Source organism: Dromiciops gliroides, chromosome 5 (genome assembly GCF_019393635.1).
Source record: "Dromiciops gliroides isolate mDroGli1 chromosome 5, mDroGli1.pri, whole genome shotgun sequence".
NCBI classification, from domain to species: Eukaryota; Metazoa; Chordata; class Mammalia; order Microbiotheria; family Microbiotheriidae; genus Dromiciops; species Dromiciops gliroides.
The window spans coordinates 174,199,019-174,225,057 of NC_057865.1; the positions used below are offsets into that span (position 1 = coordinate 174,199,019).

Below are 26,039 nucleotides of genomic sequence, written 5' to 3' on the forward strand. Positions count from 1 at the left end.
AGTTTGTGAAATTCTAAGTGAGACTAGAACTCAAATGTTAATCCCTTCCTTTGGTCCTGAGACAGGTAGCTACCTAATTCCTCCATCTCTACTGCACTCAGAGCCTCCCCTACTACCCTTCTTCCCACTTGATCCTGCGTGGGTTCATGCCAGCAACCTGCTGAATGAATGACAAGTCTGGAGATGGCAGATACCACCACCTAAGTCCACTAAATCTCAGGCAAAGTTCCAGCCAGTCACTGATTCCAGGGAAACAGGGCTGCCCAAAAGGATTGCCCTTGGCTTCAACTCAGGTACCTGAATCCCACAAACCCAAAGCAGGAAGTATCTTCCAAGGCTTTCACAAGTCCATCACAATGAGATGGTTTGGTTATGCAGAGAATATAAAGCATCACATAAACCACAGCTGTTATCACTTAGAAAGATGCACACAAGCGACTGATCTACACACAAATCTACTCCTTAGCCTGTCATCTGTCCTTTATATTTCTGAGCTAGTTCTCAATGGAAGCAGAATGGACTGGTCCTCAAATAAGCTGACTAGCCAAGTGAGAGTCTCACCTTATAAGCTATGCCTTAGCAACTATGGAAAATCTTTACATGTTAAAAGGGGCAGCTGCCAAGATGCACAGGTTGCTATAAAGGCTGCTTATCTTCCCCCTTCACCAAGATCTTCAATAGTACATTTTACTACTCATCCAGATGGACATGTATTTAGACAGGAACTTTAATGTACAGTTCTAAGGTGTCTAAATGTCAGAATGGGGAGGGGGGAGATAAGCAAACAGCCTAACAGGCACCTCAATTCCAGGCCAAGAAGGAAAGGAGCAACCTTTCATTTAAGCTGGGCATTCCAACTCCATCCAAATATGGCAGTGCTTGTCCTCTGTTTAATACGCTGAGATCAAGTGTTTCAAACGCCCACTTAGCTATTCTCAGACTTGCTTCCTAGTTCTTTAAGAGGTCAGAGGGTTAACCAAATGGGCCAGCCAGGTCACTGGAGAAAGAAAGAGCTGATTAGCAAGCATCTCCGTTGGAATTATATAGCACAGACCTCTTGATAAACCATTTATGCCAGAAGCATAGGATTCAGAGCTAAAAGATAGTGTACTCGACTAGGCCCTGGGTTTGAATTCCATTTCTGTCATTTACTAGTTATAGGACTATAGTCAAATCACTCAACCTTTCTGAGCCTCAGTTTCCTCACCTGAAAAATAGGCAAAGAAGAACTATAGTACCTACCTCTTGTATAGGTCTGCAACCTGGGGTTGGTGAACTTAAAAAATTTTATGACTATTTGAAAATAATTTATTTTCTTTGTAATTCTATGTGTATTTTATTTTATGCATTTACAAACATTCTGAGGAGGAAACCACAGATTTTGCTTGACTACTAAAGGGGTTTGGGTTCAACAATGCAAAAATGGTTAAAGGGACCTCTGCTAAGGATTTTTTTTATTGTGATGATCAAATGAGATAAAGTCTTCGAAATGCGTTGTAAGCTTTAGAGTATTACATAAATGTCTCTATTGTTGTACTTTGGCCACCGATTAGCCAGGGGAAACTTTGGGAGGTATCTGTCCTTTCTTTTCCTATTTCCCGATTCCTTCACAGTGCTAACATCCCTAAAACCACCTTTCCTATTGTACATTTAAACTGCGTTCTCAAAAACTCCTGCTTGCCTCAATTTCTCCTTTCATGCAACATCATTCAATGGCTAGACCTACCTGAGGCGTCCATCTTGACCACCTTTCCCTCCTTAGAAGCCTCTCAATTTCCTGTGATCTCAGAACTGATGACAGGCTGTGACAAAAATGTAATCATCCCTATCTCCCCTACACTATGCTATTATCTTCCTCCCCACCTCCCTCACTCCCACCCAATTCCTCTTCCTTCTCCCACAAAGAATTTAGGCCTGGCAACCATCTAGTCCAATAGAATAAACACTTTTCCTTACAGGTAATTGGCTCTATGAGATGCTAACTTCAAAAAGACAGTGCCCACACGGGGTCCCCATGGCCTGGCAAAGCAGGAAAGGCCACAGTGGATCATTCGATTGTTTAATGGGATTTAAGATCATCCTCTTTTCTATTGCTTAATCCTACCATGAGCACAGTAACCAAGAGAAACAGTTCAAAGCTAGGGAGTGGCAAAAATGAAAGCTCGAGTGAAAAACCTACCTGGCTTTAACCTTGCTGTTATGTAATCACCCCTATGGAAAACAAGTAAGTCTCCTGCCTAGGTCCTCATCAGAATGGAATGCGGGAACCAACAGCCAAGTAGGAATAAGTGAGTGAAGAAAGGTTACTGTGGGGCATCCGGAGTTCATCGTATTGATTCCATAAGCATAAAAACACCCCGGGTCAGATCAATGACTGGTGTATCGAACCCCAGAATTCAGTCTCTGACAGTGAGGGGGGGGTGGGGGGTGTTTGTTGGTGTAGTGGAGTCTGACTCTCCACTTGGGTTTCCATTCTGGCCTCAGCTCTATTCTTTATAAGCTATTCATAGGATCACAAGTCTAGCCCTGGAGGGAACCTCAGAGGTTATCCAGTCCAACCTGATGATTTTTACAATCAAGGAAACTGAAACCTGTTGGGCAACTTTGGACCAAGAGTCACTTTTCCTCTTGAGCCTCAATTTTCTCATCTGTGAAATAGCAAGCGTTGCTTGCTGAAAGGACTGATGGATCCAGGGAGAAAACCGGTGTATAAAAGGCATTCTTATTCAAAAGATTTTAAAAAAAATTTTTGAATGGGGTGATATCATGATCATGGTAGCTGTCCTTCAGAACACCATACCACCTTCGAAGGCTTGAGATGCCCCCTAGGCACTGCCAACACGGCTCCAACAGTCCTTTTTGAAAAAAATAATATTTGTTGTTCAGTCAGTTTCAGTCACGTCCAACTCTTTGTGACCCCATTTGGGGCTTTCTTGGCAGAAATAATGGAGTGGCTTGCCATTTCCTTCTCAGCTCATTTTACAAAAGAGAACAAGGGAAGCAAGATGAAGTGACTTGCCCAGGGTCATACAGCTAGTAAGCTTCAGAGACTGGATTTGAATTAAGGAAGCTAAGTCTTCTGACTAGGACCAACACTGTATTCATCACCATATCAGTGCCTCTCACTTTAAAAAGTTATCAAAAAAACAAAGGACATTTACTTCATTCAATTACCTATCCTCCATCACCTCTAATATGCATTTATTTATTTCTCTGTTAAAAAAAAATACCATAAATTAAAGGCTTGAACACACATTCCACGCTAAATTACAGGTACCACTGAGACTTAGAGGGAGGATACTAGAGCACAGCCCCTTATTCAAAAGAAATGAGCAAAGTAAAGCAATGAGGCAAGGAGAACACAACACTGTATATTATAAAGATATATGCATGCAAAGAGGGGAGAAGCATACATTTAGGTGAAAACCAAGGTGGGGGGGAGGGGCAAGAACTGGAAGACTACTACAGATTCCTAAAAAGAAAAATTGATGTGTTTGGAAACAGATCACAAGCCTGGCACAGAAAAATCATATACTGGTAGCAAAGGGACTGCTGGAACTCTTTCCCCAAAAGCAGATTTACCTTTACGATAATTTCCTCCTCCCCCCCCAACCCCCAACCAAGCAATAAGGGGGAACTTTTTATTCTGGATCTAATTGATAACACAGAGAAGAAACTGTTGGTAGAGTTGACAGGACCTCTGGAAGTTAGAGACCACTCCCCATAGTGGAATTTCTGATAGAGGAGAGAAAAACTGAGAATAATCTAACATGCACCCTAGATTTGGGCGACTCCAAAGGGTTCAGAGGAAGGTTAAGTGGGATCACATTCCAAAGATGTTATCCCAAGAGTGGATAAGGAAGCTCAACAATGAAATTCGGAAGATACAAAAGAAAGGGGGGAAACAAGAGGAAACAAGAGTTCTCTAAAGGGATCTAAGGGATGTGTATGCATATCACTAACCAATGTGGAAATCACTAACCAACTTGACATCTTTTTAAACTTAGATTTTTTTTTTAAATGTAAAAGCAAGGGAACATAGAGGATAGACACAAAAGCAAGACAGAAGTAGAATGTTCAGAATAAGACGAGTCTAGTGAAGAAAGCCAAAGATTTTTTTTTTTTTACAAAAAGGGGGGGGGGATAAAAGATATACTGGAGGGGGGGCAGCTAGGTGGGCAGTGGATAGAGCACCGGCCCTGGAGTCAGGAGGACCTGAGTTCAAACCAGGCCTCAGACACTTAACAATTAATTACTAGCTGTGTGACCCTGGACAAGTCACTTAACCCCAATTGCCTCACCAAAAAAAAAAAAAAAAAAGATATACTGGAGAAGAGAGGTAGCATAGTATAGTGGATACTGAGTTGGCCTTGGAACCAAGAAGACACAGATTTCATTCCTAATAACATAATGGCTTTAAATTCCTTGTTGTCGTTCTTTGGTCATGTCTGATTTCTCCTGACCCCTTTGGGATTTTCTTGGCAAGGGTGCCAGAGCTGTTTGCCAGCTAGTAAGTTGTCTGAGGCCAAATTTGAACTCAAGAAGATGAGTCTTGATTCCAGGCCCATTGCTCTATCCACTGTGCCACCTAGCTGCCCTGTAAATTCCTAGGCAACTCAATCTATCAGGGTCTCAAACAACTAAGACTCAAATTTAGCCAAAAAGTTGACATGTCAACCTCTATAGATAGAAGACTTATCAAACCAATGAAATAAGAGTCCAATTCTTATACTTGGGTGGGAAAAAAGATCAGTGAAGGGAGAAGGTTGATGCTTAGAGTAGATAAGATGAACCATGATAAAGGAGAAAAGGTAGAACCATTAATTCAACCCTTATTTTCCTTTGGGCTTTTTTTTCCCTACCAAGGAAGCTGATCTTTGGACTGGATAAGGCATAGCAAAAATTGCTAATTGAGTTGATAATCAAGATAGGGCATTTGCCCTTCAAGCTCTGGTCATCCATCATAAATGAAACATTTTAGGTATTGAAAGAATTAGTGGACATGATTGCCAAACTATAGTCAGAGATCTCTGAAAGATAATCAACTAAAGGGGTACCAGAGGAAAATGTCCAAATTCAACCCCTCCCTTCTTCCCCCATACAAAAAATAAAATAAAATGTATTCTACAAACCATAGCCCAATGAAGTTGATTTCAATTCCTGGCCAAATTCTAAAATACCTCAATTACAGATATGGTGTGTAAATATCTAGACAAGGCAGCATCGATCTGAGAGCCAGCAAAAAGTCAAGCCTAATAGAAATGAGAGCCTTTTATGACAGGCTAACCCCAAAAGCAGCCAAGCAAAAGTCACAAATGGTTAAATCAATCAATAACATTAAGCACTTACCATGTTCGAGGTACTGTGCAAGGAAAGGGGCAAACCCACCCAACCCAGGTGGCAAATAGAACAGAATGGGATTGGCCTTTGAGTAGCCCCTATACTTCCAGAGTCAACAAGAGCTATACAAGAAGCCCATTGGCTTCTGCCCTGTCACTTAAGGTCTTCGACAGCTAGTCATATAGATTGTATCAGGAGTGAATTCTGATTCAGGTTACAGGTGGGGTAAGATGCTAGCTTCTAAAATTCATTCTAGGAACAGTTAGGTGGTGCAGAAGATAAAGAGCACTGGCCCTGGATTCAGGAGGACCTGAGTTCAAATCCGGCCTCAGACACTTGACACTTACTAGCTGTGTGACCCTGGGCAAGTCACTTAACCCTCATTGACCCACAAATAAAGAAACAAAATTCATTCCAACTTTGGTTCTGTGTGTAACAATGATTAGGAATGTTGTAGAAAGGATGCTTGCTCAGGTTTGCCGAGAATCTTGCCAAGAATCCATGGTGTCAACCTCAATTTGGGAATCATAATGATTTAGAAAATAAAAAATGAACAAATCTATGTAGTTGTTCACAGTCATGTCTGATTCTTTGTGACCCCATTTGGGGTTTTCTTGGGAGAAATTCTGGAGATGTTTGACATTTCCTTCTCCAGCTCCTTTGACCGATGAGGAAACTGAGGCAAACAGGGTGAAGTGGCTTGCCCAGGGTCACCCAGCTAGGATGTGTCTGAGGCTAGAGTCTTCCTGACACCAGGCTTGGCACTCCATCCCCTTCACTTGCTAGTTGCCCCAATCATTTCCCAATTATACTTTAATCTGTTTCTGGGAGCACAGGTTGCTGGCCAGCTCTGCAAATGCTCCTTTCTAGGTAATTGAGAATTATTATTATTGTATAAATTTCCCCCATCCGTTCTTGGGTATGCAGGTACATCCCAGACATTCCCAACCCTCTTCAATTCTGATAAACTCTGAGATCAGTCTTTTATTATGCCACCCCTCCAACATCAGAACCTGACAATAATGCCTGGTTCCTCAGACATGCAGTAAATATTTAGAGATAAGAAAAAAATAGATCAACATTATTAAGTGCCTATTAGGTGCCAGGCACTGAGCTAAGTGTCCCGGATACAAATGAGGCAAAAGATAGTCCATGCCCTCAAGGAGCTTACAATCTAAAGGGGGAGACAACCTGCAATCAAATATATACAAAGCAAGCTATAAATGCAATAAATAGGAGATAATGAACAGATAGAAGGCACTGGAAATTAAGAGGGGTTGAGGAAGGCTTCCTCTTTAGAAGGTGGGATCTTGGTTGGGCTAAGGCAGTCAAATAGGGCCGAGGGGAAAAAAAAGTTTCAGGCTGGACAGGTGAGAGGAGTGATACCTGTGAAAAAAGGGTAGTTTAGCTGAACTGCAGAGGGAAAAATAGGTGGGTGGCAGGTTGTAAAGCATCTTAAAAGCCAAAAGGAGAAGGATGATTTGCAACAACAATAATTTCTCAAACAAAATGAGGCTATTTTAATATTTTTATCTGTGCACAGAAACTAAGTTAAGTGATACGCAAGGATACTTAAAATTAAAGGGCTCCAAGAGATAATTCGAGATCCAAGTTTACGAAGCTGCACACTCCCAGAAATTTCAAAGGAAAAGAGAAAAGACCATCTGCTTTCAAGAATGCCCCTCCCCAGCGGCAAGGCCAGATCCTTCCCTTCAGTGCTTTGAATGCCTAAGAATGCAGTTGAGCTTTAAGAGATATTTTCTCCTCGTGTGAGACGTGCAGGATCATGGAAGTGTAATGGTGACCCAAATAAAAAAAATGACTCGCACTCTCCAAAAGTCAAGCAATTCAAGTAGTTATCCGTTCAATTCTGAAGGACCCTTAGAATTCTGCCGGGAACCTTAACACTAATATACCCACCTCTCTAGCGATAGCGTTATTCACATTACCCCAGAGAGTGAATGAAAAAAATATTTTTAATATGATTTTATTCCTGAAACTGGCCTTTCCCACAACTCAGAGATTTAGGATTTGGCTGTATTCGGAATCGAGAAAAAGCATTCCAAATTACACTGGCAAGTTTCCACAGACACCCAATTACACCCAGGCACTAAAGGTTGTCTCAAGTCTAAGAAAAAAAAAAGCAGAGGCAAAAATTTGCAATCCAAATCTATCATCCATCTGACTACAGATAAATGCCACTCCCAGGCAGGAACCTAATTGTCCAGAGATTGGCAGGTCACAAAAGAACTCGTCACCCGCAGCAGCAATCAAATTTCTGCTTGCACCAAAATTATCTCCAGATATGAAAGCTGCAATTAGGGAAGGCGAGATTGAAATGCAAGGAATTGTATTCCAGCTATCTCAAGGAAGCACCTTCCCCCACTCCACCCCACCTGCACTAGAAGGAATAGCCTAGGGATCAGATCCCTTAGAGCGAGAAAAAAGGCAAGGCCAAGTTTCTGTCTCTAAGTCGGTCAGGCATTGTACACTAAGTAAAGAACCGGACAGATTTCACAATTAGTAGATCCCAGTTTAAAACAAACAAACAAACAAACAAACAAACAAAAAACCCCAAATACCGAGAGATGGGAGGCATGAAACAAGGACCAGAATGTATCAGATGCTATCTACAATTCTCCAGGTGCTATCTTTCCCTGAGGATCTGCCGGAGCAGAAGATATGCTTGGACATCTTAAAGGATAAGATACTTCAGGAGGCATACCCAGGGATCAATCTCCCAAATACAGAAATGTCTCGGACCCCACGAAAGAACAGAAGCCACTAAAGCATTTACAATTACAATGTCTTAGAGGATTTGCTTTATGAAAAAAAAAAGGACCACTGTAGAAGTCAGCTTTTTCAGTCTAGTGAATTCAAGATAATCTTCTTAACAAAGTAGTAGGCCCCGACCTAACTAATGAGAGAAAATGCGGCGGTTGCTTTCAATCATTCTGCATTTACTGTTAAGAGGTCTATCTTTGCAAACTAACGTGGGAAAGGGCAGAAGGGCACTGCAAAGAGGAAGGGAGTATAGGAGAGGGGAGGGGGGTATTGCAAAGGGGAGGGGGGTATTGCAAAGGGGAGCGGGGTATTGCAAAGGGGAGCGGGGTATTGCAAAGGGGAGCGGGGTGTTGCACGTAGATTTGGAAGAGAAGGGTTAAATGAGAGAGCGCGCGCCCTACTCCGCTGCTGGCCGGTCCCTCGGCAGTTTACGCGCTGCCACCCCTTGGCTCAGGACTTCGCTAGCTCTCGCAGTTCCTGCCAGCTCGCCCTCGGCAGGCAGCTCCGCGGCCCTGCTCCTCCAGTGGCCCGAAGCGCTCGCGTGAGGAGCCTTGCATCAGCTACCAGCTGAGCCGCGGAGGAGGAGGGGAAAGGCGGCCGGGAGCCGGAGCACTGCGAGTCACGAGACGTTTCTCGGGCCCCAGCTGTACAATCAGGTTCAAAGCCGGGCCAGTCTAAGTCAGACGCAGGGGTGGGGAAAACTGCGAGGAGGAGGAAGAGGCGGCGGCGGCGGCGGCCCCCGAGGGGCGCTACACAGCACAGGACTAAACTCTCCTGTTTCCTGACACTCGACCACCGACCAGCCTTAGGCAGAGATCCTGCTCTCCGGGTTTTCCACTAGCCCTCGCTTTCCTGAATGAGACGCCGGGCTGGGCACTCCAGTGACGCCCCCTTTCCCGCCGGGGAGGCGCACGTGGAGGAGAGGAGGCTCTAACCCCCACCCCCTACGCCCCCTGGCCATCTCCCCTCCTCCCCCAGGAATTTCCCCCCTCCCCTCCTCCCTCGCCGAGCCTGCACACACACCCAGGCGCAGCGGAGATGCAGGGCTCTAGCCTAGGAACCCTGGCCCCGGTGGTGTCAGGTTGCACCAACTCTCTCTGCCCCCTCCGTAACCCCCCACGAAGAGGGGAGGAGCAGCCGCTGCAGTCAGAGCTCGGCCCGGATGCAACGAATCGAGCCCTTGCCTCCCCAGACCTCCTCGCCATCTAGCCAAGCATGCCTCCTCCATCCTCCCCGGGCACCTAGGACCAAAGCTATCCCTAGCTCGGCAATCAGAAAGGAGCGTGACCACCCGGAGCTCCCTAACTAAGGGAACCCCTCCCCCCAAAGCCCTCCTCCAGCGCCTTCCAGGCTTCTACTCCCCACCCGCAACAGACCCCCGGACCAGCAGAGCAGCCCGCCTCGAACACAAAAGCGTGCTTCTCCGGTCGCAGTAACACAATGGCTCTCTCCAAAGGGTTCATGTTCAAACAAACCAAGGCACAATAGCTCCTGGAGAGGCACACGTTCACGCGTAGGTCCCTCCCATCCCCCTGGGCGTTAGAATTCCCGCACCTCGGTACCTACGTCTTGGCAGCGAAGGACGGTGATCGATAGGAATCCATATCTTTTGCATTCGACTCTGAGTCAGCTCCATGGGCATCCTCACTGCGAGGTCTCGGTGTGGCACCACCCCTCCCTTGCCCAAACTCACTAAATTTACAGATCAAATTTGGAATCAAAAGACCTCAGAAGACAAAGCGGGCGGAGGGGGTGGAAGATGCGTACGAGTAGATACAACCACTGGTACGATCTTTAAAAACCACAAAACAAGTCAAGCCAAAAAATCCCGAGCCTTGCAAGCGTAGGCAAGGATTCTGAACCTGAGCTTTCTTCCCAGATCTCAGCTTAAATCGTCCCCACCCTCAGAGCGGCTGCAAGAGCAACGCTGAGTTAGGGGGCTGCCCCGTGGCTCTGGTGACGGATGCTACAAAGGCTTCGCGAGGCTCCAAGAATGACTGCGAGCTACGCAGCTTGTCCCGACCCGACCTTTTAGCCCGAAGGCGCACGCTAGCAAAGCGGGCTTTCAGTGCCAGAGGCTGTCGGCTTCCCAGATCCCTCCTTTTCGTTTCTCTCTCCGGTACTGCACTGATGCCCAGCCGACTGAGGCTATTTCTAAGACTTGACGACGCCGGCCGGCATCCACGCCCACCGACCGCCCCTGGGGCGGAGAAAACATTCTTTCAGTCCAGGCTACGGAGAGAAAAAAAAAAGGAGGCAGGAGAGCGTTCGGCTGCTGCCCCCTGCCGGCTATCCTGGTACTCTCCCGGCCTGTTTCACACGCACTCACCCAGGTTTATTAAATGGAAAATAAAATAAGTTGTCCCATAGGCTCACCCCTCCCCCACTTTCTTTCTGAAAGGTATACAATCTAGCCACTTCTTTTTGCAAATTCCCATCTCCTCCTTACCCAAACGTTAACTGACATCTTAGCCCTCCTAAAAAATGAATGCGGCTTCAAGCAACCAAAATTACTAGGAGGGATAGGGCGAGGCTGATCTCCGTAAGGTGTCATGAATGTGAGAAAGTAGAACTCCTCTCCCCACCCACCCCTCCCTTAAGAAACCATTTATTCACTTTCCAGCCAAGCTCTGGGACTCTACTTGTGGGTTCTCAACTCGGATCTTATCTATGGCCCAAACCTGAAGTCTTGCTTAATGAAGGTACCGATCTCAAGCAATCACAGGATGCCCAATCCCATCCCCACCCATCTTCCCCTCCCTTTACCCCATTCACCTCCTGGATTCTAACAGCTTCGAAACTACCCTTCCCAACCCTTCGGGTCACAATGACAGTGGAACCTAGACGAACTCACAGTGTGGGTGAGTGGAGTGAGTGCTGAACAGAAAGGAAAGTGACAAGGCCACTAGACGGAATTTATTAATGAACCGAGAATTAGGAACCCAGCGCTGGCATTTCGTCTTGTGTGGGATTAATTTTCCTTTCGTTATACACTTTTCAGAAGCTTTATAATTAGATATTCAGTAGAACGTAAATACCTCGAGAGCAAGGGCTTCAGTTGGCTTTTGCCTTTGCATTCTGAAGACGTACTACTTTGTCTTGTAAAGTTAGCGTTTTAGTTAATAATACTGATCAATTTAGTTTTCAAAGTACTGGCTTTATTAAACTATCACATGCACTACATATGCATATTTGGCTTTGTTGCTGCAGTGCAAAGTGGTATTGGCTATAGTCTATCGATATGAGGATTAAATCAATAAATTTCATAATTTCACATCAATAATTTTCATAAAATTGGATACCTCTCAAATCTATCGACGTTGATAGGGAGTGAAACCACCTGCTACTGAACAGAATTTGACAGCAATCAAACAGGGAGGGAGGGTAAAGAATCCCAGAAACTGCTTAACGAAACTGAAATTTCAAACAGAAAAGCATCCGCTGCTGCTTCCACACGTCTGACACGTCCCTCATGACTCCACAGGGAAGTCATTCTCCCTCCCAGGCTCGCCAGTTTCTCTCGAGCGCCCCATCCGCCACTGTAGGCATCAGCTGGTCCAGATGTTTCCATAGTGTCTGCTCCAACTCGTTTTACTTAAATCCCTCTTCTCCCCGGATTTCCACCCTCATCTCGGAAGACAAGAGTCACCTGGCTAGCTAGCCACGGAGCCTCTTCTGCACTCGCTACACCCCTCCCTGTCAAATACACACATATCTAACATTCCCACGTCTCCTGAGGTTTCTCCTTTTCTATATACATTGCTGACCGCAGCAGACTAATTTCTTCTTGTGTAGCCGCAGCTGTTCAGAAACCTGAACCAACAGTGGACTAGTTTTTAATGCATTTCAAAAACTGCAGAATACACCCCAGGACCCTACAGGAAAGTCCCACTCCAACAAAGACTGATTGTGAAAGCGCGGAGAGTAAAACACAAAGGCTAGTTTTATATTCATTCGATTACATAATGGGGGGGGGCGAGAACTTTTGACAGATGTGAGGAATTTAAATGCCTCCGACTCCGACTCCCCAGTCAATTTGCTCAAAGACCAACTACATATCTCTTTCTAAAACTAGATGACTTGGAATAAGCAAGATCTGAGTTCAAATCGCATTTACTACTTTGTGCGTGGCTGAGTAAGTCATTTAAACCTCTCTGGTTCAGTTTCCTCATCTGTAAAATGAGGTGCGGCTCTAGTTCTTATGATTCCCCCATTTTACAGAAGAGGAAACAGACTAACAGAGGTAAAGTGATTTCCCCAACATCAGCATACCTGACAGAGCCAAGTTCAAACCAAATTCATAGGCTCCTAGCATTAAAGGTGGAAGGGACCTCAAAGGTCATCAGAGTCCAACCTCATTTTTCACATGAAAAACCTGAGGGCGATTAAGTGATTTTCCCTGAGGCCACTAGGTTAGAGGAGCTAAAGTCCAGAGAATTTAAATCCAAGCCTACTAGCTAAGTGGCCCTGAGCAAGTTACCTAAACTATCTGCCTCAATTTCCTCAATTGTAAAAATGAGCATAATAACAGGACCTACCTAGCAGGGTTGTAGTGAGTATCAAATGAGATAATATCTGCACATCACCTGGCAGGCACTTCATAAAAGCCTATTTCCTTCCTTCCAAGATCATGAAGGGAATAATTATCAGAGGCAAGATCTGAATCCAGGGCTTCTGACTCAGAAAATAGTGATCTTTCCACTAATATTGTCTGGCTCCTGCTGTTACCATAGCTCTGTTAAAAATTCATTCTATGTGAAATCTAGCCATATGAAAATTAGTCTTTATGTAATTTACTAGTGTCTCATGGATAATTAACCAATGATATTCCTCTTCCATATGAATCTCTTAAATGTAAAGATGAATAGATGAAAGATAAAAATGGATTTATGCCTTTATTTCTTGTAAACTTGAATGGGGACTATTGTTCTTTTAATCCTTTAAAAATTATTTAGCAGGGGCAGCTAGGTGGCGCAGTGGATAGAGCACCGGCCCTGGATTCAGGAGGACCTGAGTTCAAATCTGACCTCAGACACTTGACACTTAGTAGCTGTGTGACCCTGGGCAAGTCACTTAACCCCAATTGCCTCAGCAAAAAATAAAATAAAATTATTTAGCAGCACTGCTACAAATAGGTCAAAGTGCCTTCATTGTGTTGGTTCTGGGGGAGCTTGAGACTAGGGGTGAGGCACTGCCAGTTCCTGTTCAGGGACACTGACCAGTTTTCTAACAGAGGGGTACACCTACACAATTCTTTTGACTATTCAGTATTATATGATAAATTCACTAGAAAGTAAAAAAATAAAATGCAAATATATGTGGGGGGAGGTGTCCTTAGGTCAGAAAGGAGGTTAGGTAAGGCTCTTTGGAGGAAGTGGGGAAGGTATAAGGAGAATCAAGATCCCTTCCAGCTCTTAATCCATGATCCTACACCCAGCCTGAAGACAGACACATAGGCAATATGATATAGATCAAAGGAAATTGAATTTTACTTAAGGAGGTAATATTGGAAGGGGGCGGGGGATGGTGGTAAGGGACAGCCACTCAGGATTAGTGAGCTAAGAAGTGATATGACCGAGTCTATGCATAAGAAATATTTTGACCATAGACTGAAAGAGGGAAATAGAGAAGGGTAATAATACAGCTTGGAAAACCCTATAAGGAGACTTTTTGCAATAGTCTGGTAATGAAGGCCTGAACAAGAGTGTTGGCAATGGGAAAAGAATGGAAGAAGGGGATGGAAGCAACAGTATTGGGCTGAGAGACACTTCATCTAGATTCTCCAGTCAGCTCCTTGTGTGTAAAAGAATTGTCTAGGGTTTCTTCAATGAAAATAAATACCTTTCTTCTTATCACTTCCATCATCATAGACAGCATTCTAATAATACAATGTTTAGAGCTGGAAAGAGCCTCTGGGATCACCTAGTGCAATTCTCATTTTACAGATTAGGAAACTGAGGTTAACACAGGGAGAGAGGGTCATGTGAGAAAATAATGGGATTTGGCAGATACTCAAAGGCCCACCTGGAGATTAATCTAAACTGACTGAATTACGTGAGAGTGATTGACTTTGCTGATTAGCCAACTTCAAGTTCATTAGATTGTAACCACACCTGGCTGGCCCTTAGGAAGGTATTGTTCTCAGAAGCTAAGGACTTTGAACTCAACTGGAGACCACCTTCAAGTCCAGTGAACAATGGATTTGGATGATGCCTCCCAGACAGCTTGAAGCCCTTGCTCCAGACACTCAGTTTGAAGGAGTTCATGGTTGAAGCAGGCTCTGGGAGGAAGACTTGAAGAAGAACCAGACCAGGCTGGAACGCTAGGCTAGACAGGCCTTTTCTTACCTCCACGTGTTCTCTTTTTTCTAATACCTGGTATGCTTTAATAAATGCTTAATGCCCAAAGACTGGTGCTAAAGCTTCTAATTTAAGGCAACCACTCATTAGATTTCAGACATCATAGCTCAAATTTTAGCCCCTTACAGTCATATTGGTAGAGCTGGAAGCAACCTTGGAGGAACTCCCTTATTTTATAGATATAACTCCTATAAACAAAAACCCTGGGGTCCTTTATAATTTTTAAGAGTGTCCTAAGGGGTCCTAAGACCAAAAAAGTTTGAGAATCACAATCTTTAATAGCTCTAATTAGTATAAAGACCATATTCAGTATGGCTCCAACCTCCCTTTCCAGACTAGCTTATTTCACACTACTCACTCTCATAGCATCTATGTTTTAGCTAGATGGATTTTCTAGATGCCTTTTTCTGCCTCTGTGAATGTGCCTACAATGTCTATATTCCAGGTTCTTGGAGTGCCCTTCCTCTTTTATCTCCTCCTGTTGAAATCCTGTCCATTATTCAAAGTCCAGCTCAATTTCCAATTCCTCTGGCAAGCCTTCTTAAGCCAACCAACAGCAATCAATATCTTTGTGCCTGTCTTGTGGTTTTTATTATGTTCTAAATCAGATGACAATTATTGGCAGGTCTTATCTACCTTATGAGGTTGTTGGCTTTTGGACAGCAATCAGCTAGGTGACACTGTTGATAAACTACTACACCAGGAGTCAGAGAGACAAGTTCAAATCTTCCCTCAGATACTAGTTCTGTGATGCTAGGCAAATCATAACCTTTCTGTGCCTCAATTTCCTCTGTAAAATGGGTTTAAGAATAAATAGTACAGGCTTCACAGAGTTGTTGTGAGGAACAAAGGAAATAGCAAGTGCAAAGTATGCTGCAAAACTTAACATGCTATTTAAATACTAGATATTATTATTGTTGTCATTATTCATCTTTGTATTCCTCTCAGCACCTTGCACAGTCCCTTACATGTATAAGGAAACTGACAAAAGATTGCTGAATGCTGAATGTTAGTTTTTAAATGTCTTGTTACCAATGATTGCTTTATACTATCATTAGTTAATAGCCTGTTACATTTAGTATATTATATACCTAGGCACTTATTAATGATGGCAGCTGGGTGACTGAGTGGATAGAGCACTGGGCTTGGAATCAGGAAGACTCATCTTCCTGAGTTCAAATCCGTCCTCAGACACTTATTAGCTGTGTGACCCTGGGCAAGTCACTTAATCTTGTTTGCCTCAGTTTCCTCATCTGTAAAATTAGCTAGAGAAGGAAATAACAAATCCAGTATCTTTGCCAAGAAAACTTCAAATGGGGTCATGAAGAGTCAGACGGAAAAATTACTTAACAAGAAAACCTCCCCTCCCTGCAAATTTCAAATAATCTTAATGGTTTCACAGATCAGATTAGATCATCAAGGCTTTTTATCTCCTAGTAGAGATGACAAAGAGCTCATAGCAGAAGTGTCAGCTCTGCCATTTTCTTGTTGGAGTATACCCATGTTATAATCCTTCAATTCTTGGTTAATTTGCAGAACATATTTAAGACACTAGTCCATTTTGTGAGGGTTAGTTTAGTTAAAACTAGGTAATATAACCCTTACTTAACCAGACACATGGAAAGTAAACAATGAGTGGTGGGGACATCGTAAACCCTTCTGCATTGTGAAACTCACTTTTCTCTCAGGATTCCTTGTGTACTATAGCTGACGTGTGACCAAGCATCTGACACACAGACTATAGGCGGTATCAGAGTTTATCTATATAATAAATATTAGTAAGGTTTAATTTCTTAAGGTTTAGATTTAAGAAATAGATACATGTAGAAATTCTACTATTTTCCTCCTTCAGCCCAATGAATGGATCATTCTGTGGTACTCTCTCACCACTTCCCTCCACCCCCAAACCCATGTTTCGGGGACCAATGTTCTGGAGGAACAAAAGGATAGTTTTAAGATGTGACTATTCCTTGCTAAGTAGACCCGGTGGGTCAGCTCTCCAACTGGATTGGCGACTCTAATTTTATGGAAAAACAGAATGCAAGGGGAAGGAACATTGGATCTGGAGTTCAGTCGACAGGGCTTGAAAGTCTGGCTACTTACTATCTATGGGACTTTGGGCGGTTGACTTAATTTCTCAGTTGCCCTTCTGTAAAATAACAAGTTGGATTAGACAGCTCTAATTTTTTTTTTAAAGGCAGCATGACATAGGGGATATAGTCCTGGCCTTGGAATCAGAAAGAACTGGATAACAAAGCCCACCTCTAATGCTTACTATCCGTGTGAACCTGGGCAAATCTCTTTACTTCTCAGTTTCTTCATCTGTAGAATTAGGGGGTTATACTAGATGGCCTCTAATGCCCCTTACAACTCTTTTTTTTCCTTTTCTTTTTTTTTTAGGCAATTGGGGTTAAGTGACTTGCCCAGGGTCACACAGCTAGTAATTGTTAAGTGTCTGAGGCCGGATTTGAACTCAGGTACTCCTGACTCCAGGGCCGGTGCTCTATCCACTGCACAACCTAGCTGCCCCTCCTTACAACTCTTAAATCTATCACCCTATCTAGGACCATAATAGCAGTTGATATGATTTCTAAGTATGCCTGGGCAGTGAATTTAAAAGACAAATTAGGTCAGATATCTTGTGCTTTTAAGTCAATATTTAAGCCAGGCAGGATGTCTCAGAAGCTCTAGACAGACCAGAGGAAAGAATTTTTTAATGGTATTACTGAGAAACTTTTAAACACATATACCACTTTTCCCACAAATTATAAGGTGAAGGTAGTGGTAGTTGTGCAATTAATCCTTAACTGGAAAACAAAGACATAGCATTATTTATAGCTCACAACATATATTCTATGTATGTACTTAAAGACTATTTAAGTATTTACAACCATTCCTAGCACAGAAACACCATTAGCAACCTATAAATATAATTCCTGCAAATACTTTAGAGGTCTGGAAAACTGTCAACAGTAAGCCCCAAAGGAAAAATCAACAGCCTTCTCCAAGTATGTGAAAAGGGACCACAGGAAGGTGTCTAAGATAAAAGGGAAATTTGAAAAGGGGAGTAAGCAGAATTTTATGGGTGAGATGTTTACGGAGACAGAAGTAATGAAGAGGGAGCAGCAAATAGCCTGTAGAGGAGTTGAAAGACTATATTGGGGAAGAAAGTAAAAGCACTTTTTATATGTAAGAATTATAGTAGAAATAAGAATCCTATTAACAGAGTAGGAAAAAAAAATCATCCAGACTAGCAGCTGTGGGCAGAACAAGAGCATTGTTTCTAGTGAAAAGCCTAAAAATGTTGAGTTGGACTGAGCAGCATATGACGTCTAGTATCCCTAGAGTTGGGGTCATTCTACTGAGAGATAGATGAAAATGTTTACATAATACTCCACAGCAATCCCTTCCTTCATAAGAACATACCCAATTTCATTGTACCATTGTCATATTTCCTAGAGCTATAGATCAATAGGTAAGACTTATAGAGATATGTTAGCCCAAACACACTACCTGAAGGTGCCATTTTTGAAAAGGCAATAACAGATCTATATAATTTACCCTTGAGAAGAGTACATATCACATCTCTCTGAAGTTAAACAGCCACATTAGTTTAGACAAAAATCCACATTGATTTGGGCAAAAAAAAAATTATTGAGGTAAAGCTTGGAAATGCATTTGTATTGTAACAGGTTATGTGTGGCAAACCTATTGGTGAGGAGGACCCCTTCTGCTTCATTGCACGGGACATTAGAAGGCAAGGAATGGATACTTGGATGTGCCAATCAACAGGGCTCCACATCCTGCCAACATTATGATTGTTTTTAACTCCCCGTACTTGTACATATGTATATGACGAGACATCAAGTATCTGAGGATCCCTGAATTCCTTTCTGGAGTGTCTTGACTCTGAAGGAGCCCACTGGCTGATGAGTGTGCTCCTGTGGAAGCCTCACATCAGCACCAGCACCACTGTAATAAAGATAGACCAAAACGTACTTGTTCCACTGGGGAGTGAGGAGGTCATGTGTCTAGGGCTACTCATGCCTGGAAAAGACACTACATTTTTAGAGAGAAAACGGTATTCCCGAAAGATGATGGAAACCCATATATACTGTTATTTCTTCCAGCTACAGATGTGGAATAGATTAGGGCATTTTCAAGGCGCCTTGGTAATGAATGTAGCAGGTAGAGGTGGGATATTTTAGAGTCTTTTTGCCAGTCAATGCCTCATTCCACAAGGGTTCTAGAGACCCAAAGAATATGCCAGATCTGAGTTGGACCTATCATCCACACAGACTTGTATCAAGAAAACTATGTGGTGGTTATAAATTATAAATATTTCTGTGCTATATTCAAATCTTCCCCCCCTAGAATATTACAAAGCTGGAAAGACTGAGAATCACAGTGTTTAGATCTGAAAAGCACTCTCTGTCCATCAGTCCCAAATGAATTGAGGAAGATGACATGGACTTGAATAGGGGACAGATATGGAATGGCTTAACCACCTCTATTTTCACCTAATTGGATGTGGTTCTGTAGGACTCCCTTATCCTGTACAGCAACAAGCCTTACTGGGCTTTCACTGAGTCACTTGCAACTGTAGCACAGACACCTGGGCAACACAGTTTCTGGAAGAGGGATTTTACAAGGATACAGCAAGGTATCCCTGAGGAAACTGTTCTTAATCCTTTTCTGTCCCAGATCCCTTAAGCAATCTGCACTCCTTCTCAGAATAGTATTTGAAAATAACTGAAGGAGGGGGCAGCTAGGTGGCGCAGTGGATAAAGCACCAGCCCTGGAGTCAGGAGGACCTGAGTTCAAATCCGACCTCAGACACTTGACACTTACCAGCTGTGTGACCTTGGGCAAGTCACTTAACCCCCATTGCCCTGCAAATCAAACAAAGAAAATAACTGAAGGAAATGCTAAAATTTTAGTTAGAGGTTATTGAAAATAAAAATGTCATTATTTTTCCATTCAAGTTCACAGACCCTACAGAGAAGTAATGAAGGTTCTGTGAACTGGGAACAGCTGACAGCAGGCAACAGAAAATTAGAGCTTCTAGGCAAATCTACACAATGACCTCGGGTTTTTGTTGTGGTGGCTGTGGGAAATGTTGTGACTATAAAAGTCAAGCTGATGAGGATCCAGATATGCCTTCTGTCTAATGGCCATTTGAACCTGACAGTCTAAGTTTTCATCTTTCCATTATCTCTCTTTTTCAAGAAGGTGTATGTATATGTCAAGGGCCCATGGCCTGCATGGAGATCACATGTTCAATATCTCTCTCTTTTATTTTTTTTGCGGGGCAATGAGGGTTAAGTGGCTTGCCCAGGGTCACATAGCTAGTAAGTGTCAAATTTCTGAGACGGGATTTGAACTCAGGTCCTCCTGAATTCAGGACGGGCACTTTATCCACTGCACCACCTAGTTGCCTCAATGTGTTCAATATCTCAAGAGAAAGATGTGCCCGCGTTCAGAAGAACCCTTGCCTGAAGCAGATGTGTTTGGTAGGAATTCTGCTTCTATTTCAGACAAGATGGTGGTCAGTTAATTGTATGGTTCTGTATGTGGCTATTAAACACGGAGCCCCTTCAACCTGATACAAAGCCAGAAACTGTATTAAGGAATAGGTAAACCTGGTACAGGCCCCAAATGGGCCTATAAAGAAGGATCCTGTGCTTCTGGTGGACAAGGAACAGTACTACCAAGAACTCACTGTTTTTGCCTTGATTTGTCTCCAGAGCAGAAATGTTCACACCATTATGTGCTTATTAAAAGAGGGAACCTGAGGGCAAAGAAACATTTTGCCAAAGGCATCATCTATACGTTTTTTGGTGTTTGTTTTTTTTTTTTTGGTGAGGCAATTGGGGTCCCAGGGTCACACAGCTAGTAAGTGTTAAGTGTCTGAGGCCGGATTTGAACTCAGGTCCTCCTGACTCCAGGGCTGGCACTCTATCCACTGCACCACCCAGCACTTTTAAGATGATTGTGTATAAAGCGTTGGGCAATGTCATAGAAATTAACTGGAAACTCAGTGTGGTCGTCAACTACATGGGATCATGGACAAGTTACAGCTTTCAATCACTGTACCTCAGCTAAAACAGCTTCTGGGATGCCTGTCCCTAAGAATTCCTGCCAATAAGGCAGTTATTCTGAAAACACTTGGGATTGAGGGTCAACAGCCATTTTCATATCCACTGAAGATGTCAAGTGGGAATTTTTGGACACTTCCAGGCACTCATCAGAATTCTACCATCCAGTTCCTAAATCCCATCACCTTCCTTGAGAAAAGTGCTGAAGAGACATCTCCAAGGGGGCTTAGTAACCTATTGTTTCTTTTGTGTGTTTTAATTCAAACCACCCAGGGTAATCCTTCAACCATGTTGTAAACATATAACCTGAAGATGTTAGTCAACATGACAGAATGGTTGTGAGATTTGTAAATAAAGCACTGTATGGTAAAGTCCTGATGGCTACCTTAAACCCTCCTTTCACTTGAATCCTTGTCAAGATTTTCATTAGTACCCACTATCAACTGAAAATCTGTGTACATAAATTAATAGCTTCTTCTACAAGCTTCTTTCTTCTTTGTTGAACATTAACATCAACAAACACACAAAAAAGCTAAAATATTCATTAGTGTTTGTTGATGCTTAACTTAACTTTGGTCAAGGACAAAAACAGGAACTGTGATTTCATTGGTATAGGGAAGAAGTGTCAAACATGTTGCCCACAATACTTCCCAGAACCAGATTAAAAGGTAATTGGACAATATTTAACAAAATAAATAAAAGCACAATAGAACACAAGTAATGTTAATATGTGGTTTTAGAGGTCAATATGCAGCCTGGAAAGATTTTTTTGCATGGTTTTGTGGCCCCTGGTTTCCATTTGAATTTGATGCTTTTGCTACAGTGAATTCTCACCTATTGGCACCTTCTGAGTGTCTAGAGCAAAGGTATCAAATTCAAATAGAAATGAATCCCTGAAATACACATAATTGACTTAGAAAACTACAAATTAACATTACTGTGTTGTAGTTTTACTTATTTTTATAAACATTTACCAATTACTTCCTTTTTAAATCATAAAAGTATTTTATTATTTTCCAGTTACACATAAAGATAGTTTAATATTTGTTTTATAAGATTTCTAATTCCAATTTTTTCTACCTCCCTTCTTTCTTCCCTTCCCCCTCCCTAAGACAGAAAGCAATCTGATACAAGTTATATATGTACAATCACATTAAATATATTTCTATATTAGTCATGTTGTGAAATAAAAATCAGAACAAAAAGGGGAAAACCTCAAAAAAGAAAAACAAAAAAAGAAGAAACAGTATGGTTCAATCTGCATTCAGAATCCACAGTTCTGTTTTCCAGATATGGAGAGCATTTTCTATCATGACTCCTTTGGAATTGTCTTGGATCATTGTATTGCTGAGAAGAGCTAAGTCTATCATAGTTGATCATTGCAAAATGTTGCTCTTACTGTGTACAATGTTCTCCTGGTTCTGCTCACTTCACTCAGCATCAGTCCACTTAAGTCTTTCCAGGTTTTTCTGAAATCTGCCTGCTCATCATTTTTTACAGCACAGTAGTATTCCGTTACATTCATATGCCACAACTTGTTCAGCCATTCCCCAATTGATAGGCATTCCCTTGATTTCCAATTCTTTGCCACCACAAAGAGAGCTGCTAGAAAACACTTTTGTACATGTGGGTCCTTTTCCCTTTTTTATGATCTCTTTGAGACACAGACCTAGTAGTGGCATTACTGGGTCAAACGGTATACATAGTCCCATAGTCCTTTGGTCCCAATTACATCTTAATCTGGTTCTATGCACTCAGTAATTTAATGGGACCTTTGTGATTTGGCCCTTGGGTTGTCACCCTAGAGCACTGAGAATCTAAATGACCCATCAGAGATCACGCAGTTCATATATGTCCCAGAGAAGACTTGAACTCAAGTCTTCTTGGTCTCTCCTGGCTTTCTAAGCACCATACTACTCTGCCTCTTAAGTTCATAACTCAAAACAGGAACATTTAAACAAAATTGTAAATGATACTATGTCTCAGCAGTTTTTCCCCTCTAAATTTAATCCCAAACCACACCATTTTACTTCCACTTCACCCCTCCTAAATCCATCATACCTTCAAATCCCAAATCAATCCAACAGAGCACGGTTCTTATGTGAAGAGACCAAAGAAAATCTTTACAATCCCAGCCAAACTTTTCTCTCGAGTATTTTCAGAGCTTGTATACATCCTCAAGTGTGATCAGCACCTTCCTTTTTCAGGGATGGTAGGAAAATTACTCTGTGGTAGAGATTCTTCATTCTGAGGGGATGTGATTTTCAGATGACTCAGTCATACCCTGGGAGGGGTAAGCATTTCCAGTGAGGATTCTACTAGGCCCCATAGGCAGACAAGAAGAGGGGGAGGGAGAAGAAGTGGAGGGAATACAGAAAGAGTTGGGGGGGGCAGGAAAAGGGAGAGAGAATTTATTAAGTGCTTACTATGTGGCCAACTATATGTTAACAGGTTCTGGAAAGTGAGGGGGAACCCAGTGACAAGGTGTGGAAATGGCTGGAAAGTTCCTTGGAGGACTGGCTCTGGAACAGGTAAGGTGAAAGTTCCTATATTAGAGTTGGGGGACCCAGGAGTGGAGTCCAAGGCTTCCAGGAGGACAGACAGGTAGTAGATAGCTCCTTAACTATTTACTGTGTGTAGGTCCAACTTCAGGGCAATTAACTGGAAGGGTGGATGAAAGAGACCTAAATTTTTTTTCAAGTAATAAACATTTTTATTTATAGTTTTGAGTTTCAGTTTTTATCCCTTTGTCCCCTAACCCTCCCTTAGGTGGTAAGCAATGAGATATGGGCTATACATGTATGATTATATAAAATATTAACATATTAGCCATTATGTACAAGAAAACTTGAGTAACAGAAAAAAATGAAAGAAAGTGAAAAACAGCATGCTTCTGGGGGCAGCTAGGTGGCACGGTGGATAAAGCACCTGCCCTGGATTCAGGAGCACCTGAGTTCAAATCTGGTCTCAGACACTTGACACTTACTAGCTGTTTGACCTTGGGCAAGTCACTTAACCCCCATTGCCCCACCCAAAAAGAAAAAGAAAATAGCATGCTCCAGTCTGTGTTCCATCCATATCAGTTCTTTCTTTGGAGGTAGATAGTATGCTTCATCATTAGTCCTTTGGGATTGTCTTGGATCATTGTATTGCTGAGAATAGTCAAGTCATTCACAGTTCTTCATCAAACAATATTACTGTCTCTGTGCACAACGTTCTCTTGGTTCTGCTCACTTCACTATACATCAGTTTATACAAGTCTTTCCAGGCCTTTCTGAAATCATCCTGCTTGTCATTTCTTATAGCACAATAATATTTTATCACCATCATATACCATAGCTTGTTTAGCCATTTCCCGATTGATGGGTATTCCTTTGATTTCCAATTCTTAGCCACCAAAAAAGGAGTTGCTATAAAAATTTTTGTACACCTAGGTCTTTTTCTCTTTTTGGGGATATCTTTGAGACCTTATTTTTTCCCTACCTCCAGCTAAATCAGGTGCCACCATTCCCCACCCTTATATTCTGTCACAACAAAACAACCCCAGGTTAGCCCTATGATAGCTAACCTGATATAAACTCTGCTAATACCTTATCTGCTCCCACCTCTCCAAGGATGTGAATATAACCTCCCATCAGTAGATTAGAGAATAATCAGGAGATAGCTGCTTATTATACCCAAATTATCATTATTTGATCTACCAAAGTTACAGGGTTAAGTGATTTAGCCCCGCTTCCAGGCAGAAACTAGCCCCTCTATCCTTCTACAAGCTCTCAAAATAAAATGGTAATTAAAAAATTATTTAAAGAAATAATAACCTCAGCAGGGACTCACTACTTTTATTGGACCAAACTGGTTGGGGAAAAAAAAGAAAGAAAAATGAATTGTTTTTCTATAAATGCCAGGTCACTTTTTTTTAAAGACAAAGGCAGAAATGTCCAACTGTTTGGGAAGTCAGATTGTCACAGACTAGCCATGGATATAATGACCCAAAAAAGTGACCCCATGCCTATCCAGTCTTTTCAGCTGAGTCTAATCCCCTTTGCCTTAGTTCTATTCCTTCATCTGAGGCAGCAGCTGACCTGCTGAGCTCCTGGTTTTAAAAGGCCATCCTTAAATTTGAACCAGAATTCATAAACTTGTCAGTTTCCCATTCCTGGTTTAACCTCACAACAGGCTAATCATCTGCATTGATTGTTACCATCTCCCCACCCGTCTCCACATCTTATTAGCCTCCAAAAATACTACTTCTTTGGTGCATTTTTGCTGCTTTTCTGATGAAGTAGTCAGGATTTTGCTCTCCCGAACTCTTTCAGGACCAGAAGGAAAAGAATGAGGAGCAAAGGAGTCAGCCTACAACTAAGGGATAATTTTCATATGTTGTTCCTAGCACCTTTGCTACTTGCAAACTCACAGAACCAAAATTTGCATGTGATACGAGGCACAGAACAGTAAGGCTCACATTGTGTCTTTATTGGAATTTGACTCCATGACATCAATGGTTTCAGGACAAACTGAAAGAGGAAACCCTCCAGACTCCAGCCTCAGAGCTGCCCTAACCTGCTATTGCAAACATTTGTCCCTGTCTTTCTCTGCCCTATTGAGAAGGGAAGGAGAAAACAGAGAAGGACCTGCTTCTCAGTTCTCTGCGAGCTCTCTCATTCCCCTTTGTTGCTCTCCAATGGCATGAGGAGGAACCACAAATGGTCTCCTGAGAAGTATCACAGGCCCTAGAGAACTCCCAGAGAGACTGATGGGCCTCTGGTTTTTATTTGGTTCATTTGGTTAATTTTGGTTAGCCTGGAAGGAAAGGCCCAATCAACTCTAAATAAGCAATATGTTGTGACACGGGATCAAGGACTCATTCTTGACTCTGTCACTAGCTAACCATGTGACCTAAGGTATTTCCCTTTTCTAGTCCTCCATTTTTTTAGTACTTATATAAAATATAGGAACTAGCTATTTCCCATTGGGAAAATGGTCCAAGGGTAGTAGAGAGCATTTTCCAAAAGAAGAAAAACAAACTTAATAACCATTGTGGGAGGGGGAAGAAGGGTTTGAACTCTAAGCAGGAGGAAAAATAGGTAAATTAAAACAAATTCAGGGTAGAACATAAGTCATGGAAAATGGTTAAGAGAAAATACAATTCAACATTGGTAAGAATTGAGGGGAAAGGACACTATCATATTGTTGGCAGGACTTTAAATTGGTATGTGGTCCTGGGAGAGCAATATGACAGCATACAATAAGAGTTTCAAAGTACATCCCACTCTTTGACTCAGCAATATTATTGGGACTATATATAAAACCTAAAGTTGGGGTTTTAACTTTTTTCTGTAATAGACCCCTTAGGCAGTCTGTAAAGCTTATGGATCCCTTCTCAGAAGAAAGGTTTTAAATGTATAAAATAAAATACAGAGGATACCTAAAGAAACTAATTCTATTGAAATAGTTAATA

The 26,039-nt window shown here is 42.3% G+C and overlaps 1 protein-coding gene across 6 annotated transcripts in view; it reads right to left on the bottom strand.

The window, feature by feature from the left end:
* The window catches only part of PFKFB3 (6-phosphofructo-2-kinase/fructose-2,6-biphosphatase 3), a 118,429-nt gene that overhangs the window by 26,296 nt on the left and 66,094 nt on the right, over nt 1–26,039 (bottom strand). For 2 of the 6 annotated variants that reach the window (XM_043965868.1, XM_043965864.1), the window contains exon 1: nt 9,679–10,289. The exons of 1 other annotated variant lie outside the window; for it this stretch is intronic. In XM_043965868.1, the coding sequence (XP_043821803.1) occupies nt 9,679–9,766 (88 nt within the window). In that variant the 5' untranslated portion in view covers nt 9,767–10,289. Of the gene's footprint in view, nt 1–9,678; nt 10,290–26,039 lie in introns of those variants that run through there. 3 more of the 6 variants (XM_043965866.1, XM_043965863.1, XM_043965865.1) reach the window with 3 other exon arrangements.